Consider the following 19,265-nt stretch of genomic DNA (forward strand, 5'->3'; position numbering starts at 1 on the left):
AAGTCAAGGAGTGTCTGCTCCCCTGCTACTTGTCCTTTTAGCCTTAAATGTTCCTTGCATCCCAGTCTAGCCCTTTGAAAAATTCATACTTTTATGATTGAACGCCCCAATTTCACCCCCCTTTCTGCTGCCCTCTGTTCTATTCCAATATACCCATGCGTAGTCTGGGTTACAGGGTGGTTGTTCCATGTCTCTAAGATGTGTTTCCACTAAACCATATACCATTAATTCCTCCTGCCTTAAGTGTTCTATTTCCTCCCATTTCAGCCTATTCCTGCCACCTTGAATGTTAATGTGACCTATATCTGAATTAACTTGACCCTGGCGCTTGTGTCTATTTCTTCTTCTATGGTTCCAACATATCTTTGACCTTGGTTCTTCTTTGTCTACACTGGTTCCCTCAGAGCTCCGGATCCCCCCAAAGAAGCACCAACGGATATATGGCGCCATCTCCTGACTGGCCGTTACACTACAGACACATTTCCCGTAATCGATGTGATTGCAGATATATGAGGCTTATTTAAGATCTCAGGTGCCGCTCAGAAGTCATTGTTGCACCATCCATAGCCGTGACAGAACGAAGAAGAAAATAAGAGCGGCGCACGCTCACGAGCAAGGCAGCGAAGGCGCCGCCACCATTACAATCGGATCCTAGCCATCGAATACCGACGTCCAGATATTCGAGCGCCGCCACCCTTGTGACCAGATATGGCCACTACTGAAAGGACGACTCGCACGCCGATGAAGAGTCGGCGCCCCAGCAGCCGACCTTCCAAAGAACCGCCGATTCCATGGCTGTCCCCCGAAGCTCCGCAGGAGGTGGGCGCGACCGTCTCTGCCCCTGCCACAGCAACCACGACTACCGTGCTGACGTCGCCCCTGGACCACATCCTCATTTTCGGCCACGGCTGGTTTCAGAGGCTCGTTCTGCTCTGCACCACGCTGGCTTTCTTTGCAACCGTGCTGCACGCAGCGGCGATCACCAGCCTGGCCCGCCCCACTGACCACTGGTGCAGGCCGCCACCAGAATACGCCCACCTGCCTTCGGAGGTGTGGAGGAACAACAGTGTGCCACTCGTCGCTGACGGCCTGTCGCGCCACCACTGCCTTCGGTACGAACCGCCTGTCCCCTCTGTAGAAGACGACGGCTTTGAAAATAGGAGAACGGTTCCTTGCGACGCCGGTTGGGACTTTGAGGCAGATGCCGCCTCTGGCAACCCCGTCAGGTCCATCATCCAAGAGTGGAACATAGTCTGCGGCCGCCGTTGGATCATGACTGCCTTGAAAGCTGCCTACATGTCGGGAAGAGTGCTTGCTGCTCCCTTCGCAGGAATCGCGGCTGACAGGGTCGGAAGGCGCCCCGTGCTGTGCGGTTGGCTCTTCCTACTCGCGTTCGCCGGCATAGCGCTGGCCTTCGCCAAGACAGTGCTCGTCTTCGCCGTTCTCCGCGCCCTGCTGTCCGGCGCGGCCGCCAGCGTCCTCGTCACATCCACCGTGGTGCTGTTCGAGGTGACCGATACGCAACACCGGGCCCTGTTCTGCAGCCTGGCCGTAGCCGGCGGCAGCCTTCTGGCCTCACTCTACGGCGCTGTCGTGTACGTCACGGTCTCCGACTGGGAGGCCGTCCAGATCATGTACATGGTGCCCACGTGTGGCCTGATTTTTGGCGTGTACCTGATGGAAGAGTCGCCGTGCTGGCTCCTTGCTGTCCTGGACATGCGGCGCGCAGAGGACGTGCTGTCGTGGGCGGCGCGCGTCAATAGCGCCGACCCAGACGTCTTCAAGCATCGCCTAAATGCGCTGAAGGTAGAACTCAAACGGCAGCAGGAACAGCAGCAAGACCCCGGCAGCTCTGACGCTTCCTCTCAGCCTCAAGGTGCTCTTCTTTGCGTTCTAAGCACGGTAGTCATTGCAGTTAATACAAATTGCAATACACGCTGCAAGGCATATAGTCGGGTTAATACAGAAAAATAGGACAGAGATAGGAAACATAGCGTCAAGAAACAATCATATACGTCAAGCGTTCACTCGATCACCAGTCATTTGCAATCCAATACTTGGTTGCGAAATCAGCTGTAAGTCAGCTCATTTTTTTAGCTTGTATTCGATGCTACGGTGCATTTTTATGAGCTGCTTTACAGAATCCTTATGCATTACCGAATATAGGACTGCAGGAACCTCATTCTGAGTCCCAAGTCCGAGCTCTGATGGCCACTGCGGGCAGCTTCAAGACGGAACTTTTTCATACTGCTATCACTTCCGACACCATGTCGCGCGGCGTTCATGAGTTGTCAGGCCACGATGCCAAGACGGAGAGCCGATTGGGCGAAACCTAGCTACCACATCGCTCCAGCACAAAACTCCAAGTGCTTTCTTCGTATACACTCCACAACTATGCTTGAGCTGCGCCCCTAGTTTGCTGATAGGTGGCGACCACTACAAGCCAGAGACCCAAAGCCTGATCCCGGCCCGGGCCTGATACCTTATCCCTCTGCTGAGCCCGAGCCCCACCCGCGAAGGTAGGCGTGAGCCCGGCCCAGGCTGGGTCAGTTCCCAGAGCAGCTCAAGCGGTTAACTGCTTTGTGCGAGAAGAGTGCTACTACAAAATTAAAGAAGTGGCCCGAAAAGGCAATCAAATCGCAATAACGCTTGAAAAAAATTGCCTTGGCAAACACAAACAGAACAGACGATAAGGCTGGCTCATCCCCTCAGCTTTTTGAGCAAGGATCTCGTCTGCGTGTACCCCTAAGTACCCAGAAGCAAATGAAAAGGGTTGCATACACGAGTAATAAACAACATTGGTTTGCGGATAGATATTTAATCTCTCTTTTTTTACGGTTCGCGATGTCTGAATATTAAAACGTCCTCAAAGCCGTAATATCGACTTTCCTGTTCTTTGATGATCACGATTTCACAGGTTAAGTTCTTGGCCGCACTGGACGCGTTTACATTAGACTAAAAACGAAAGCACCTGTTTATTAAGTATATAGTATGTGATAAGAGATGTGATCCGGCCTAAACTAATGTGGTCTTCCTCAATGGCGTTTCTGGTAGCGTAGAGATTCGTTTTGGGGATGCGAAAACACATAATCAAAGACGAGCTTGGAGAGACTGCTGTCGAACATTCAAATAAAGGTCATTATTCAGTGTTCTTATGAGGCTTCAAAAGCCCACTTGCGAGCGGTAACAAAAAACCTAGAAGATGCGGGGTACCTTTTGGTTCCCACGGCGGGTGCTCACTTAAAGCTGCAACTGTCCAAGCCAGCGGTTGCTCTGTACTTTAGTAGGAAAATCCACTCGTGAAAATAAGCCGTGGTGTCAGGAATCACGCTGAATTAAGGACACCGCTGTATAGTGCAGCCCGCTGCTGGATTTTGCGCTTTAGAAACTTCTCAAGTGGTCTGTTGCTCTTCAATCGCTGCAAAATGCCATTCCTTCCTTCTATTGTATCGTTCAACAAGGTCGGGCGTGCACTTACGAAGTTGCTTAGGCATTGTCCCGTCAGTTGCGCTGATGAAACTTGGTCGACAAAACTCGTAGTTAAGCTTTCTATCAGTTTGCGTCTACGATGGACTCCCTGGAAAGGTTTTAACGCCGAGATTCCTTCATTTTCGAGATGTTCCTAAAAGCAGCAAAAAAACTGTCTGTGGCTTAGCTCTGGTTAAACCAAGTCGAATAGCGAAAGCTTCGTTTCCTCGGCACGTTGTCTACGCAACGTCTCATTCCGACGCTCGCGAGAATTCAAAGCGGTCTCTTCCGCAGTTGAAGAGTCACTAAGGGAGGTGTCACTTACTCTAGCCTCATCTTCGTTACGACGCTTCTCGAGTCTTGCGGCGCGTTCTTTTGCCGTCTCTTGAGCTCGTTGTCACTTGCTCGCTTCGTTCTGTCGTTGTTGCGTCTCTTTCGTGCTCTCCATAACGACTAGAATATGCACGCCATTTAGCTAAACTTTGTTTCCGCTCTTCATCCGTTTCTTCCGCACGCTGCCGCTTCTTAGCTGCAGCACATCGTTGCAGCTTCACCTTATACACATCATCCAACATACCGTGGAGGATTCGCTGGGACGACTGCGACGAGCCGAGGTGGGGGGGCCGCTTTTCCACAGCTGACATGATGTCACACATAGGTCACGCTAAAGGTCAATGGTGGATTCTCCGGGACGACGGCCAAGAGCGGAAACCTCGAGCAGTATTGCTTTCGCAATAAAAAGAAAAAAACTACTGCTCCTAATTTTTATAACGCGAAGAAAATGCAACTCACGGGGGTGTCCTCCGTTATCACCCCGCACATATAACCTGTGCGATCGCGTGACTGCCCTGAGCACGTGCCTCGCGTTAAGCTGCTTAAAACAGAAGCATAGCTGCCACACACTCGTGCGTCGCAGCTGCAGTTATTGCGAAAGCGCAGGGAGCAATAATATCTAGCGCTTGTCCGCCGCACTGCCGAAGGTGTGATCGCCACCGAATTTTTTTTGGTAGTGTTTGTACCCTTTTGAACAAGCCGCTCAGCGCAAGAATTAGTGTCGCATGGCACCAACTTCTATTCACTTATCCGCGGCGGTATCATCGAGCAGAGTGGCGTGCAGCCAGGGACAAGGACAGTATATAGTCGGCTAGAAGTCAAGAAGGTAGCGGTGAATCCCCCTCAAAGGACACCCCAGGCAATTCATTCCACGCCACGCCATGCCATGCCATCCTGTGCTATGCTATGCTATGATATGCAGTGCTACGCCCTGCCCTGCCCTGCCATGCCATGCTTAAAGCGGAAGTCTAACGACAAGTAATGATGTCTAGTCAAGGCAGTTCCAAGGAAATTCTATTCGATTGTCATGAGTAAGGAGTATCGAAGGGGTGTAAACCGTTTCGAAGGCATATCGGAACCGCTCGCGAAGACTGGCAATCGCTGAGTGCTGCCTGCTGACCACTGAGACCATGCTTTCAGCACTTTATTATAATAGACACGCTCTTCCACTGCAGACGTCCACATGACCATGCTGCTGCGGAACCAGAGCCTGCGCCAGCGCTCTCTGCTCATCTGCGCGTGCTGGTTCGTCGCGTTCGCCGTCCACTACTCGCTCGCCACGGGCCAGGTGATGAGCTCCAGCCAAGGGGCACGCGTCGCAGTGGTCGCGCTCAAGCTGGCCGGCATCTTCGCGAACGTGTTCATCATCACTCACGCCGGGCGGCGCCGCACCCTGGCCCTCAGCATGGCCGCCCTGGCCGTCGTGGCCGGAGCAGTGGCCACGGCGCACGTGGTCCGGGCTCCCAGCCACGTGCAGGCGGCCGTCGTCGTGCTGTGGATGCTGGTGTTCGAGCTCTGCGCCATCACGCTGTTCATCCTGCCCGGAGAGCTGTACCCGACCGTGGTTCGTGGAGCGGGGCTCGCCCTCTGCTACACCTGCGGACGCATGGGCGCCTTCGCGGCCCCGTTCCTCAGCGAGATCCGGTCGGCCGACATGAAGGGCGTGCTGTACGCCTTGGCGGCCGCGTTGCTGCTCTTCTGCGGACAGATGGCGCTGGCGTTGCCGGAGACGACGCAGCTGCAGCCGGCCAACACGATGCGGGACCTGGCGGCGGAAAAGTGGCAGCTGCGCTCTCCCCTGAGGATCGCGCGAGGAGGGGGCAAGCGGAAGCGACGCAAGAGCGGCGAGTCCGCCATTTGCGAGGGCGGCCAGACGGGGTCGAAGCGGGAGGGCCCGAAGTGAAAAAACAAAATGCGCAGTGATTAAGTAGGGGGTAGGGGCTATTATATTTACGTTTCGAGAGCGCATACGCGAGCCTCTCGCTTTATTTTATTTTATCGTTGACTGTTTACGTAGTTACTGGCTAGCCTAATTAAGCGCGCATATATTAGTTTCGCTGCCTGGATAAAAATGTGTGCAAGGGAGCTTGACAGACACTGCTAAAGAATCATTGTAAGACTGATATTATCGATCCGTAGACCGTAGAGCACTGGATTCACAAGCTCTATGGCATCCGGATGCGTCCAGCGATGTCCCTGCTCTGTTAAGGGCGATCAAAAAAATTATGCGCCAAGTGTTCTCGCATGTAACGAGTTCCGAAACTGTCCTCCTACGGCGTCGTGTTCAGATGCGGAGAACTGTGTGACCGCCAATGTGCAGCATGGCAAAACTTTCTAACTTCCCTTCAGCCAAGCTAGCAACGCGGACTGGTGCGTAGGGCATGTTCTTGGTACTGCGAATCCTGTGGCATTCACGAAAGCTTGGTGTTGCTGGCACAATATTTAACCCACAGTTTTACAATTCTCTAGCATGCGTTCTATTCTTACCATATACTCCATGAACAACGGTGGCAAGGGCCGTAAGCCTGCTAGTATGTTCGCTTCCTAGTTCGTGATGAGCGCCATCTGCACGTGCCGATGAGCACCGCAGCATGTATCACAGGTGTAGTCTAGGTGACATCTGTGTGGTGCGCACCGAAGTGCGACAGCTGAAGGCTAACAGCTAATAAAAGGCATCGGAACAAGGGGCGAGGCGCTTGAGCGCCGCGACACCGGCTGACCACTCACTTAATTTTGCGCTCTCCAGCGCCAACTGCAGGAGGCATGCCACAACCACGTCTTGTTAGAACGTCTGTCTTTGCTTGTTTTTTCATTGCTCCGCTCCTGGTCACTGTTCCTAATTATTTGGTTCCCTGCGCCGTTGCTATGTTATCTTTGTGTTAGCTCGCCCGTAATTGACGTTTCCAAGTGTCGATTGGCATCAGTAAGTTTTCGCCAATCTAATTTTGTCCCGTGTTTCACGTATTTTCTTCTCTCGTCAAATTCTTAGCCCCTGTGTTTTCTAGAAGCCGTCGGTCACGAACCTGCCCGTATATACACCAAGATAGTTACGTTGAGCGCTAATGTGCGAACTTAAGGTTGAAGGGGTCATGATATCCTATTTTTGCACATGCGCTGCTTATTAAATTCAATTCCCAACACGTCAAATTCCCCGAAGTCTGAATTGATTTGGTGCGGTATGTTTTTTTAACGAATTTTGCGAATTTGTTTTTTCAACAGCTTGCTGGTTTGGAAACCTCTGTTTGTGAACCTTTGATTGGAAACCTCTGAGGTGGGCGAATGAGTTTAGGAAGTTTGCAGGCACAGGCTGGGCGCAGCTGGTAAAAGATAGGATTAATTAGAGAGACATCGCAGAGGACTTTGCCCAGCAGTGGGCGTAGACAGGCTGATGATCATGATTATGATTGTTCATGCAACACGGCCTTCTGACGTCGCGTCATCTGCTGAGCACTGTTCGCTTGAGGTGCTTGCATGCACGTCGCTCGAAAAGACAGCGGTAGCTCGAAAAGCTTTTTTTTTTTAACTTAGCGAAATAAAATGCGTTTTCTGTGTTTGGGAAGCCTGTAGCATTGTACGCGAACTTTGTAATCCTTGGGGAAGTGAACTTGTTCGTGGCGCCCGGCTTCAGATTGTTGAGGAAACGGATATTGATGGGCCCTGCTGAATTTATACTTTGACGCATGTTATTCGTACGTTTTGGGTCCGGTTTCTCTTTAGCAGCCAAGTGCTCCCGCATGTGAAAAGCAGCACGTGCCCTGCCTGCATTCGCCGATGTGCACCGTGAGAGGTGTGTCGGTGGCGTTCCGTCCCCAACTACCAAGTTCTTGCCCGCTATTCGCCGGCTCAATAATTATTCAGGTCGGCACAAGGTGGAATTAGAGTGAAGCTTGCGGCACGGAATAAGCAGCGAACATACCGAATGCGATGGCTTCCCCGCTGCATGCATGCGTGATTAGCTATATGCATGTGCGTGCGTTAGTCGACCATACATTCCTTTCGGCTGGTAGAACACTTTCGAAAAACCAAGCCGCTGGCAAAACCCAACGCGGCTCGAATGTTTCACGGCAAGCGCCGACGAATGGCCGCTACCGTCTTCATTTTGCCCCAAAGCCGCGCGGCTACTCCGCCGCCGGTGGCTATTCGTACTGCTCGTTCTTTTTTCTTTTTTTTGCTGCTTGCTACGCGAACAGCTATAGAGTATTCGCTAAATGAGTGCATTTACTGCATGTGCTCAAAGCTCACCCACAAACGCGCCGATTACGACGAATAAAGCCCCACCCTGAGGCTGCTTACGTCGCTTTGCACAAACAGTACTGCTTATCTGCATGGCATGAAACGCAAGGTGAGCTCTCCTTATCTTAAATGTTATCATCTCTTGCTCATAAGTTGTAGTTTACTCGTGTTTACACTGCGATAACTCTGCAATGAGCGCAGATGATGGGATCGCCAGCCTGGGAAACGCTTCGCGTATAGGACCGGCGTTTCCCGCTCATAGTATACCGGCTTCCTCCGATGCTCCCCTAATGTTTTGTTTTAAATCGCTTTATCTAGAAATACGTTCTGGTGGGCGGTCTTCTGGGGCGCAGCTGGCTTTCCCACTGCGTCTTGGAATTAAATTTCGTCGATCCTTTAATGCACGAGCATTAGAATACGCATGTCGGGAAAAACTTTCTGGCATCCGATGTTCTCTGAAGCCTCCGAGAACCGCCGACCACGGTTGGTAGGTGACGAAGTGGAGAGAGGGGAACCCCCTTCTCCACTTGTAGGCGAGAGGAGCGAGACGCCGAGGGTGGCTTCCAGGGTGGCCACTACCCTGAACGCAGGAAGGTCTGACGCAGGCGGAGGAATTCGCAACCTGGGGGTGGTTGCCACGGGAACAACCCAGCCGGTGGCTGCCGCGGGACGTGAAAAGGGAGGAGGAAAGTGGGCTGAAAAGAGTAGCAGAGATAGCAGAGCGGCGCGCGCGCGCCGGATGCCACTCTTCTGTTGAAGTGGCTACGTGTGAGCCACCTGCATAAGCGATAGGTATAGGTCGATAGGTCCAGGAAGCTGGATAGGATAGGAAGCTGGGAAGCGATAGGTCGATAGGTACTGGAAATCAGACATGGAGATCAGACATTGATACTGGAGATCAGACAACTTAGCTACGGTTACTGCTGTGCGATCTTCTACTTTCGGGGGTATTAATGTTGCATGTAACCTAACCCCTGAGAGCGTTGACTAGCGACACCCTCATCCTAGGTGGCTCTTTCAAGGTTATTTCTACACGCAACATAAGTACCCCCGAAACCAGAAGATTGGACAACCGAAGGTCGTGGGTTCGGATCCCACTGGCGGCATGTGCTTGGTTTTCTTTTGCTTGGTAATGAATTATCTTTAAACGATAAAGTATTTCACTGTTAATATCCCGTTGATAAACGCCACAAATTAAAAAATATATATACTTAGAAACAATGCCCTGTGCTCCTTAGTTTCGGTGACTGTTGGCTTCCTTCATGTGTACGTTTGTCGTAACGAGCCCCTCATTCCCTTCCCGGAAATCGGGCCAGTACTTTGTGGTGCGGCGCTGAGGTGGTCGTAACTACCGCTGTACTCTTGCGGCCTGGTGCATCGAAGAGCTTTCGCGACTGCTGGCAGCTGGGCATCGGAGGATCGCTGCGAAAACCCGCTTTGGACAGCGTGGCGATTCTCCTGTCTCGATCATACCTCAGGTGTCATGCACGTGCCAGAGGAGCGTAGCGCGTATTCGGTGGTGAGTGGTGAAATCCGGACGTGCCCAAAAATGCGTACTGACCTAGCATGGCGATTCTTCTTCATCGTCCAAAAGGAGTCTGAAAACGTATTGAGAGAGAGGGATAGAGAGAAAATTTTCATTGGGGAACCACAATAGGCAGAATGGGAGTGAAGGAGCAGATATGGGTCCTAATTCCGGGACTTCCCTATCTTTGGCACCGTTTTTGATCGTGCCCATCAGCTGAAGCTGAAGGCAGCGGTCAGAGTCGGCCAGCAGAGACTCATAGAGCTCCCATGAAATGCGTTAGGTTGCTTAGTTGTATATCTTGCCTCGCATATCCATCTGCAATGGGTTAGCGTAGGATATTGGTAAACTGCCATTCTCCCAGGTCATGAAAGGATGTTTATGAATGCCCCTCAAGAGAAAAGTACACAACAGCTGTATCTTACCGGTACTCACTTATGGGGCAGACACGTGGAAGCTGACGAAAGAGGTTCAGCTTATGTCAAGGACAAGGCAGCGAGCCATGGAGAGAAAAATGATAGGTGTAACGTTAAGTGACCGGAAGCGGGCAGAGCGGGTAAGGGATCAAACGCGGGTTAATGATATCCTAGTCGAAATCAAGAGGAATATTTATTTATTTATTTATTTATTGATACTGCAGGCCAATAAACTGGCCCTAGCAGGAGGGGCAATACAGTAAAAAGTGTGACAATGCAAAACAACAATAAACACTAACGAAAAATAATGCTGGGTGTAGCAGTGTTACTCAATGAATACGCTCTGGCACCAGCACAATAACGAACAAAACATGAAGAGTGGCACATGTGAAATAACAAACAGGCGGGCAATTTTTACTGAGAACAACAGAACTGTTTCTGGGGGGAAAAAAAAGGCATCACAAAGTGAAGGAGTTAGGAAAACATAACAGATTGTGAACACTGGTTTTGTTTCAGTTAGTTTATGGAAGAAAGATGTTTTTCCAGCTCTTCTGCAAAGTTTTGTGACTGCAATACATCGACAGGTATAGAATTCCATTCATGTATAGTACGCGGAAAGAAACTATTCATATGGGATTTTGTTTTAGAAAATATTGGCGTAAGTGAAAGGTTATGTCTGTGTCTTGTCTGGCGTGAACTTAGAGGTTTTACGTAATGAGGCTGCTGAAGTGCGCTTTTTCCATTTATAATGTTATGTAAAAATTGGAGACGACTTATCTTCCGCCTGTTTTCCAGCGTACTGATTTTATTTGCAAGCATTATTAAAGACGGAGAATCCTCTCTTTTATATTTACTAAAGATGAATCTGATAGCCTTCCTTTGAACACGCTCTAAATTCATTATATTCTTTTTAGTATGAGGATCCCATACAACTGCTGCATACTCCAGTTTGGAACGGACAAATGTGTTGTATGCTAACATTTTGGTATTTGCAGGTGCATTTCTAAGTTTCCTTTTCAAGAACCACAATTTGCGCAATGCTGCTGAACATGTAATGAAAATATGGTTTGACCAAGAGAGTTTACTGTTGAATGTGAGACCCAAATACTTGTATTTTTCAACCTCAGATATTATTGTGTTGTTAAGTACATAAGAAAATACACTAGGTTCTTTTTTCCGTGTGACTCGCAGCAAAACTGTTTTGTTTACATTGATTTCCATGCACCAAAGTTCACACCAATCACGGATAGCATTAACTGATTCCTGTAAGTAATTGCTGTCGTTCCTGGAAACAATTTTTCTAAAAATGACACAGTCATCCGTAAATAAATTAACATGGACATCATCAGGAATTACGTCGACTATATCATTAATATAGATCAAAAATAAAAGTGGTCCTAATACGCTGCCTTGCGGTACACCAGAAGTTACCTGACGGATATTGGAAGTACATTTGTTTATTTCAACAAATTGCTGTCTATGGCGGAGGTAGGCCTGGATCCATGTTATAATATTTGTAGGAAGACCAATGCGCTCTAGTTTGTGGAGTAATTTTCCATGGGGAACCTTATCGAATGCTTTACTAAAATCAAAAAAGAGCATATCGACTTGCCCGGACGTGTCAAGCACCTGAGAGATTTCATGAACAACTGACACAAGTTGAGTTGTTGTCGACAGTCCCTTTCGAAACCCATGTTGAAATGGAGAGAGGACATTATGGTCTGTCAAAAACTGACGAATAAAGCCTGCGACAATGTGCTCTAATAATTTGCTGCAAGTGGTCGTTATAGAAATGGGACGATAATTCGATACTGTAAGATGGTCACCCTTTTTATGAATTGGAACAACTCTTGCGGTACGCCAGTCAGATGGTATTTCTCCTAATTGTAATGATAATTTGAAAAAGTCAGTTAAAAAACGCATATCTGTTCCGCATACCTTCGTAAAAAAGCATTTGGTATATTATCCGGCCCGGCAGATTTCCTGACATCAATTTTTAAGAGCATATCCAAAACACCTTGCCTGGAAATCACAATGTCATGTACAAAAGACCTATCATTGTTATGATGTTCAAATTCATCCAGGTCAGAAAACACACTCCAAAAATAATCATTGAAGTGTTCGGCAATACTGGAAGCGTCTTCAGTTATTTCATCATTAACCTTAATTTTATGAATTACCTGTTTAGATTGACCTAAAAAACGCCAAAACTTCTGTGGGGCATGTGAAATAAAATCAACAAGATCATGACTGAAAAACTTATCTCGGGCTGCTTTCACTTTTGTTAGTAATTCAGTTTTCAATTTTTGGAAGACAAACTCTGCCTGCTATGTTTCTTCATTCGCTTTAGTTTTCGCTTAGTTTGGATAATATCTCTGTTTATCCACGGGTTTGATGGAGGTTTCTTGACACTTCTCAGTGGAATGAATCTGTTAATGCAATAAGAGGCTATGTCCCTGAACTTTTGCCATGAAAGCTCGACATCATCATGGACAACATTTAGGTATAGGTCTAAGTAATCGATAATTGATGTATCATCTGCTTTAGCATAGTCCCTAACCTTAAATCGTTCGCGTTGTTTTCTTCTATTCACGTTGATTGTTGATGAAAAAGAAATTAATTTGTGGTCTGAAATGCCTGCATCAATTTCAGCGGTTCCTTCATGGAAAATTTCACTGAGGAATAAGGTCTAGAATATTGTCTCCTCTGGTAGAAACAGTGATAACCTGTTCAAGACTAAAAGTTAGCATCATATCAATGAGTATATCACAGGAAGGACTGTGCCCATAGCTCCAGTTATTCCATTTTATTTGAGGAAGATTAAAATCACCAGTTATAATTAAGTTTTTTCCTCTGAATTTCAAAAGGTGATCATATAATTTCTGCATAAAGTGATCATCAGCATTTGGTGCGCGGTACACAGAACATAGTATGAATGAAAAACCCCAGACAGAGACATTCAAAAACAAGCTTTCGTGGTTATCAATCTGATCTAGTTCTCGTATATCAACACTATTTTTTGCTATAACTGCGACGCCACCACCTCGGGAGAATCTATCTCTTCTAAACAGTTGGTAACCTGGCGAAATTATTTCATCATCCTGCACCCCATCATGCAACCAGGTTTCAGAAATAACGCATATATGAGGATCGTATACTAATAAAAGATCTTGCAGTCTGTCTATTTTATTGACAATGCTTTGGGCATTTAGTGAAAGCAGCCGAAACTGGAAAGACCGTGATTGCTATTCTGCCTGCTCTAGTCTCATTTCTGTGTCATCCCTTTTTGCAACTAGTTTCCGTGTGTTGTGTACGTCGTCCCAAATGTACAAGTCGCCGCCAACGCGAATCTTATCATGAACAAGCCAGACCTTTCTGCCGCTATCTTTTTCTTCTTTCGCGCTGTTCCAAAGTAGTCGGCGCTTGCGCAGCGTGTCTGCGCAGTAATCATTTCGCAAGGATATTCCTGATCCTTTCAGTTTGTGAGCATTCTTCATGAGGGCTTGTTTTTCAGTGTAATCCTGGAAAAACGCGATGACGGGCCTTCCTGTGGGTCTCTTCCCGAGTCTGTGAATTCTCGCTACTGAAACACAATCTACCCCCACCTTATCCTTGAAGACGTCTTCAATAACCTTCTCCCGTAGCGTTGTTTCCGTTTCATTAGGATCTTCGGTAATCCCAAAAACAATCAAATTTGAACGGCGGCTGCGGTTTTCCAAATCAACCAGTTTTTCATGGTGAAGTTTAAGTAGGTCATGCGCTGCGGTTGCAACTGCATGTGTTTCTTCATTTTCACGGGTCTTTGCTCGAACCTCGGTCATACTGCATTCCAAGCTGATTAAACGCTGTTCGAAACAGTGTATTGCTGTCTCCGTGGATTCAAGGCGTTCTTTCAATGAAGCGATGTCAGCTCTAATTGCTTGCTGGCCACTCAATATAGACTCGAACATTTCATCAACAGTCGGTCCCGGATTTTCTTCAATGTCCCCACAAACGAGAAGCTTACACGAATTTAAACACTCATAGGCAATACTCAAACACAGATGTGGGCGCGGCAGTACAACAAGAAAACGATCATCACTGCGTATTGTGCTGTTGTAACTAACCTGTACAAGAAGAATCGGACGCATAGTCAGCGTTGTGCGCCCAAGGCTTTCGCCGCGCCCACTGGTAAGTCCATCGTGCGGTGCTGTCTTTATAGCAGTTGAAGCTGGTGACGTCAGGAACCCGTGACTTGAAAACACTGCATCATCCGTTTTCGGAAAGAGGCACGAAACTGCATCGTCGATATGGCTTGATGTCACTGTTGTAAACGGCTTGGCTGAAGGCGCAACAAGGAGGCTGGCAGTTGGCAGGAACAAAGCCTGTACAAGAAGAATCGGACGCATAGTCAGCGTTGTGCGCCCAAGGCTTTCGCCGCGCCCACTGGTAAGTCCATCGTGCGGTGCTGTCTTTATAGCAGTTGAAGCTGGTGACGTCAGGAACCCGTGACTTGAAAACACTGCATCATCCGTTTTCGGAAAGAGGCACGAAACTGCATCGTCGATATGGCTTGATGTCACTGTTGTAAACGGCTTGGCTGAAGGCGCAACAAGGAGGCTGGCAGTTGGCAGGAACAAAGCCTGTACAAGAAGAATCGGACGCATAGTCAGCGTTGTGCGCCCAAGGCTTTCGCCGCGCCCACAATGGGCTTCGGCAGGGCATGTAATTCGAAGGCAAGATTTTGGAGAAGCGGTGCATTTAGTGTCATGGTAATGAGGGCAATTTTTCGCCTTGCACATTTTACCTAATGCCAGCGTTTGTATAAAATCGCATCGAGTTCACTAAGAAAGCCCACGGTGTGGACAGGGGTCACGGCGGCTTTATATCGTGCATGTCACAAGCGAGTGGCGCTTGATGGGGGGCGCCATTATGAAAAGTCGAAACACGGTAGCATTGACGGAGTGTTGAAGTGGGATGAAGGTCATTGTTTATGCGCAGTAGGTCAGAATGTGTACTTTAACAAAGTGTTATATACTCCAGCAGATTTTCGTTGCTACAAGCATATAAAACAGTCGAGCTATTGTCGCCTCTGGCCAACACATGACTAAATCAACCTCCTACTTTTTAGCGCAGACGATAACTTTAAGAAAGACGACAAAACTCAGGATCTGGAGGGCTCACGGGGAACAAATTCGCAATCTTTGGCCAGGAAATATCGAGAATTTCTAGAAATGTGCAACTATTTCGCTTTGCATTGATGCACGGAGTGATTGTTCCATACGAGCACTTATCAAGGGTCATAAACCTCAGGTTCACAGGTCCGTGCTGGTACAATGTGCACCTCGATGAGGTTGCACGAATAAGCTTTCCATGTAGGAACATTTGGCGCGGTTTCTTGCTGGATTTTGAACTCTGGACTTTGATGCCAAGTTAGAGGGCGCAAGGCATCTCTTTTAGCGCTGCACCACCTGCTGGTACGGAATCAATTGTTCAGAATTTCGACATGAGGATCACAAGGTGGCAAATATTACAAAAACATCACCATTAGCCGCGGCCAAATATGGTTATCCTGCGGTGGTCAACATTGTGAGATTTTGTCGCAATGACTGGCAATACATTGGTCAAAACATGGTGGTGTTTCGTGCATAAAGCTTTAGTAGAAATGAGAGTTTACTGTCCTGCCGAAGAGGGGCTTACTATCCCCATGTCTATAGCTTAATTATTTTGACTGTAGGAAACACAAAGCGTCGTTTTGGAAGACGAATGCTGAACTATAACAGAAATAGACGAATTGTTAGTTCTTTCCGTTCAGAAGTTGAAGACCTCACATAATACACGCAGCATGGCACATACAGTATGCGATACACTTCACCTTAATAGATCTCAGTTTAAGGGAAAAACAACTCACGTTGTTACTCTAAAACCTCATCAAGGCAGCCTCGCCATACAGACTGTTTCTTAATGCTATTTACGTCACTTTTTACGATCATTTTATATACCTCGTAGTTGAGTCAAACAAAGCTTGAACAAACGCTTAAATACCTTCAATAACACCATTCTAAGAACACCATTCTAAGAAGGATTGGGCCCAGTGCTGCTTTTCTGTTTGGCGTTGTATTTCTGCGTGAAACAATCAGTATCCAGGAGGCTCTCGTATTAGACACATGGCTGAATGTCAGCATGGTGTCAATGCGCTGCTCTCAACAGTGCGGTAAACGAAGTGTAATTCCGAGTTGTTCCACGGCACCGCGGCCACCCCTACAGCTTTCATTGCCACAGAAAGGCGGTTCTTCCATCTGACGACTAAGAAGGCGCGTACTTGAGCCACAAAATAGAATTTATCTCTCTCTCTCTTTCGTGGGTCGTACATCATAATCATCACCGTCATCAGCGGAGCTACAGTGAACTAGAAGAGGTAGCGCCACATGGTTGTCAGGGATTGCTTCCGCTAGATGTTGCTGGGAAAAGCATGTACTCTCTTGTGACCATTCGGCTTCTGCCACCTGCAATATTTACCACGGATCGCGCTCCGACCGGTAGTTCAGCAACATCACTAGAAAGCAGCAACTAGCATGAATTTAGACATGGGCGACAGGGCTTGGACGAGGTTGAAAATCGTCGACTCTGCTCGTAGGAAATCTTCTTTTATTACACTGGTGTTGAATTCTCTAGCGTATTTATTTATTTATTCATATTTTACTATGCCCACAACGCCGTATGGAATTACAGTGTGTGGGGAGAGGGGGGGAGGGGGTGAAGACAACGCTAACACAGTCGATAAAAGCAAGAAAATGCAAATAAAAGCAAATAGGCAAGCAACCAAATATACAATCAAACGCGTATATCGGCAACACTTTTACAATCATTAAGAACCAAGGGCTTAATTGCATTGCACATTTCGAAAAGAGGAAAATATAGATCAGTGGAGGTAATGGAAGCAACGTCATGTTGGGAGCTCATTCCACTCGCGAATGTTTTGGTGGAAGAATGACATCCGAATAATGGCCTGATGGGCGAGTTGGTGCATGATGAAATGAACGGCAGCGCAAACAAGCACAGTAACAAGAAAGAGACACCACATGCGCACACTACCAACTGTTTATTGCGCGGAAAGGTGACATATTTAAACACTGAGCTCAAGCATGTGACATCGCATTATCGCTCCGAACCCAGCACGTGGAGAAAAAACGCATCAACATCAGGAAAACGAGCAAGAAAATTTAACCAGTTGCATAAAAAAGTAACAGATTCTGATAAAAGGAATTAAAAAACTAAAAGGAGGGGGCAATCTCTTAGCAAAAGCAGTGTCACACAATCGTAGCAATAGCAGAGTCATACATGAGAAGCAAAAGCAGTCAGACAGTAAAAAACCAATAACAAATAACAATCGTAGCAAAAGCAGAGTAAAAAAATAAGCAAATGCAGACAGAAACCGAAAAGACAAGCACCAAAAAGATAAACCCAATAAAAATATAGACAGTCGGCCGCTAGAAAATAGTGCATGCATGTGATGTCTCTTTCTTGTTAGTGTCTTTGTTTGCGCCGCCGTTCATTTCATCATGAAGAATGACATCTTGAAGAAGTTCATTTCTCACCTGATCTCTTTAATTTTATATGCATGATCAAGACGCGGTGATCATGATCAATTTTTATTGTGAAATATACGGGGGAGAAATTTCAGTCTGAGAGATTTCCTTCGCTGCCGGAGTGATTCCCATTCAAGGCTATCCTCTACAGCGGAAACACTAAAATTTCTGGAATAATTGGCATTAACAAATCACATAGCAAAGTTCTGGATCATTTCATTCTTGTGAATATCTACCTGCAGACAAGGATCCCAGGCACAACAAGCCTATTCTAGTACTGGTATAATGTTAGTTTTATACAAGAGCTCTTTAGCGCGAAGTGGTAAATTACTCGCATTGCTGCGAGGAAAACTCGGCACTCTGGATGCCTTGCTTGTAATGTAATCTATATGGTGACGCCAGGTTAAATTTGCAGTAAAGTAGACACCAAGATATTTATGTTCGAAAACTTTTAACAGTGTTTCGGCGTAAATGCTGTAGGCAAAATCATGAGATTTTTTTTCCTAGTAAAACACATGTACATAGATTATTTCACGTTAATATCCATACGCCAAGTATTGCACCAGTTTGTAATCAAGGACAAATCATTCTGCAGGGCTCTGCAATCGTCGGAAATATGAATGACCCTCTATAGAACGCAGACGTCTAGAAACAGGCGCATTTTTGAGGAAGTGCGATAGATTCACATCGATTAAAAAGAGGAGTGGCCCCAGCGCCGAGCCCTGAGGCACTCTAGACGATACGTCTCACTCATCAGACTGCACTCCATTTAACACTACTATTTGGCGTCTCAAATGTAAATATTCTTTAATCCAGGCAATAACTAATAAATTTATCTTGTACTATGATAGTTCTTCAAGCAGTAAATAACGGGGGACAAAATCACAGGCTTTTTTGAAATCTATATATGAACGGTCAATAGTGAATTTGTTGTGTTTAAGGCACCAGCCAAATCATGTGTAAATTCGCTCAATTGCGTGACATAAGAAAATACAGTACGGAAACTGTTGCTGGGGGTTAGTAACGAAAAAAGGGTTCAATGATTCATTATGTTTGTAAAGAAAATATGTTCAAGAACCTTACAACTAATACTTGTTAGCGATGTCACACGGTAATCTGAAACGATACTGCGGGGCCCCGACTTGTGCACTGGCACGACATGAGCAAGTTTCCAGTCATCTGGCAAAACACTTGGTAGTTATTTTGTGAAAATAATAAAAAAATATTTTGATACCGGGACCACGCACGAAGAAAGTAATGCCGGTGGTAAGCCATCCGGCCCGAGTGGCTTTTGAAGCATTCAATTGTTCTAACAATGTTTGGATTCCGTGCAAGTCAGAAACGATGTCTTTCATGTGTTCTGGGCACACATCGGTTGTCTGCGCATCATATATTCATGGCTGCGCAGGCAGCGAGCTGCAGCTCGTTGAAGAGTTTTGCCTTTACAATGTCACCGTGGATCAAATTGCCGTTATCTTCGAGCGGTGGAATTAATACTGCATCTTTGGCGTTCAATTTGAAAAGTTGCGAGGGTTGTTATGGGCGCCTCTGTATCCTTGAAGAAAAATACTTAAAGAATTCGTCTTTCTATATTTTCAAGACACGTTTCATATATTTAGTTATTTGCTTCAGTGCTTGGCTCAAGTAGAACGAAGGCGATATCTTACATGCACCATAAGCTGTCGCTCTTTTTCTGGCGCTCCTGCGCACCTCCTGATTACA

General features: G+C 47.0%; 2 protein-coding genes across 2 annotated transcripts; one reads left to right on the forward strand and one right to left on the reverse strand.

Annotated features, from left to right (window-relative positions):
* Positions 1-708: 708 nt before the first annotated feature.
* Positions 709-5,704, forward strand: LOC144095441 (solute carrier family 22 member 7-like). Its single transcript, XM_077629181.1, has 2 exons — positions 709-1,876; positions 4,977-5,704. The coding sequence occupies exons 1-2, from the start codon at positions 709-711 to the stop codon at positions 5,702-5,704; spliced, it is 1,896 nt and encodes a 631-aa protein (XP_077485307.1).
* Positions 5,705-13,184: 7,480 nt separating this feature from the next.
* LOC144094901 (uncharacterized) lies at positions 13,185-14,646 on the reverse strand. Its single transcript, XM_077628770.1, has one exon. The coding sequence runs from the start codon at positions 14,619-14,621 to the stop codon at positions 13,221-13,223; it is 1,401 nt and encodes a 466-aa protein (XP_077484896.1). The 5' UTR covers positions 14,622-14,646; the 3' UTR covers positions 13,185-13,220.
* Positions 14,647-19,265: the final 4,619 nt, after the last annotated feature.

Source organism: Amblyomma americanum, chromosome 6 (assembly GCF_052857255.1).
Source record: "Amblyomma americanum isolate KBUSLIRL-KWMA chromosome 6, ASM5285725v1, whole genome shotgun sequence".
NCBI classification, from domain to species: Eukaryota; Metazoa; Arthropoda; class Arachnida; order Ixodida; family Ixodidae; genus Amblyomma; species Amblyomma americanum.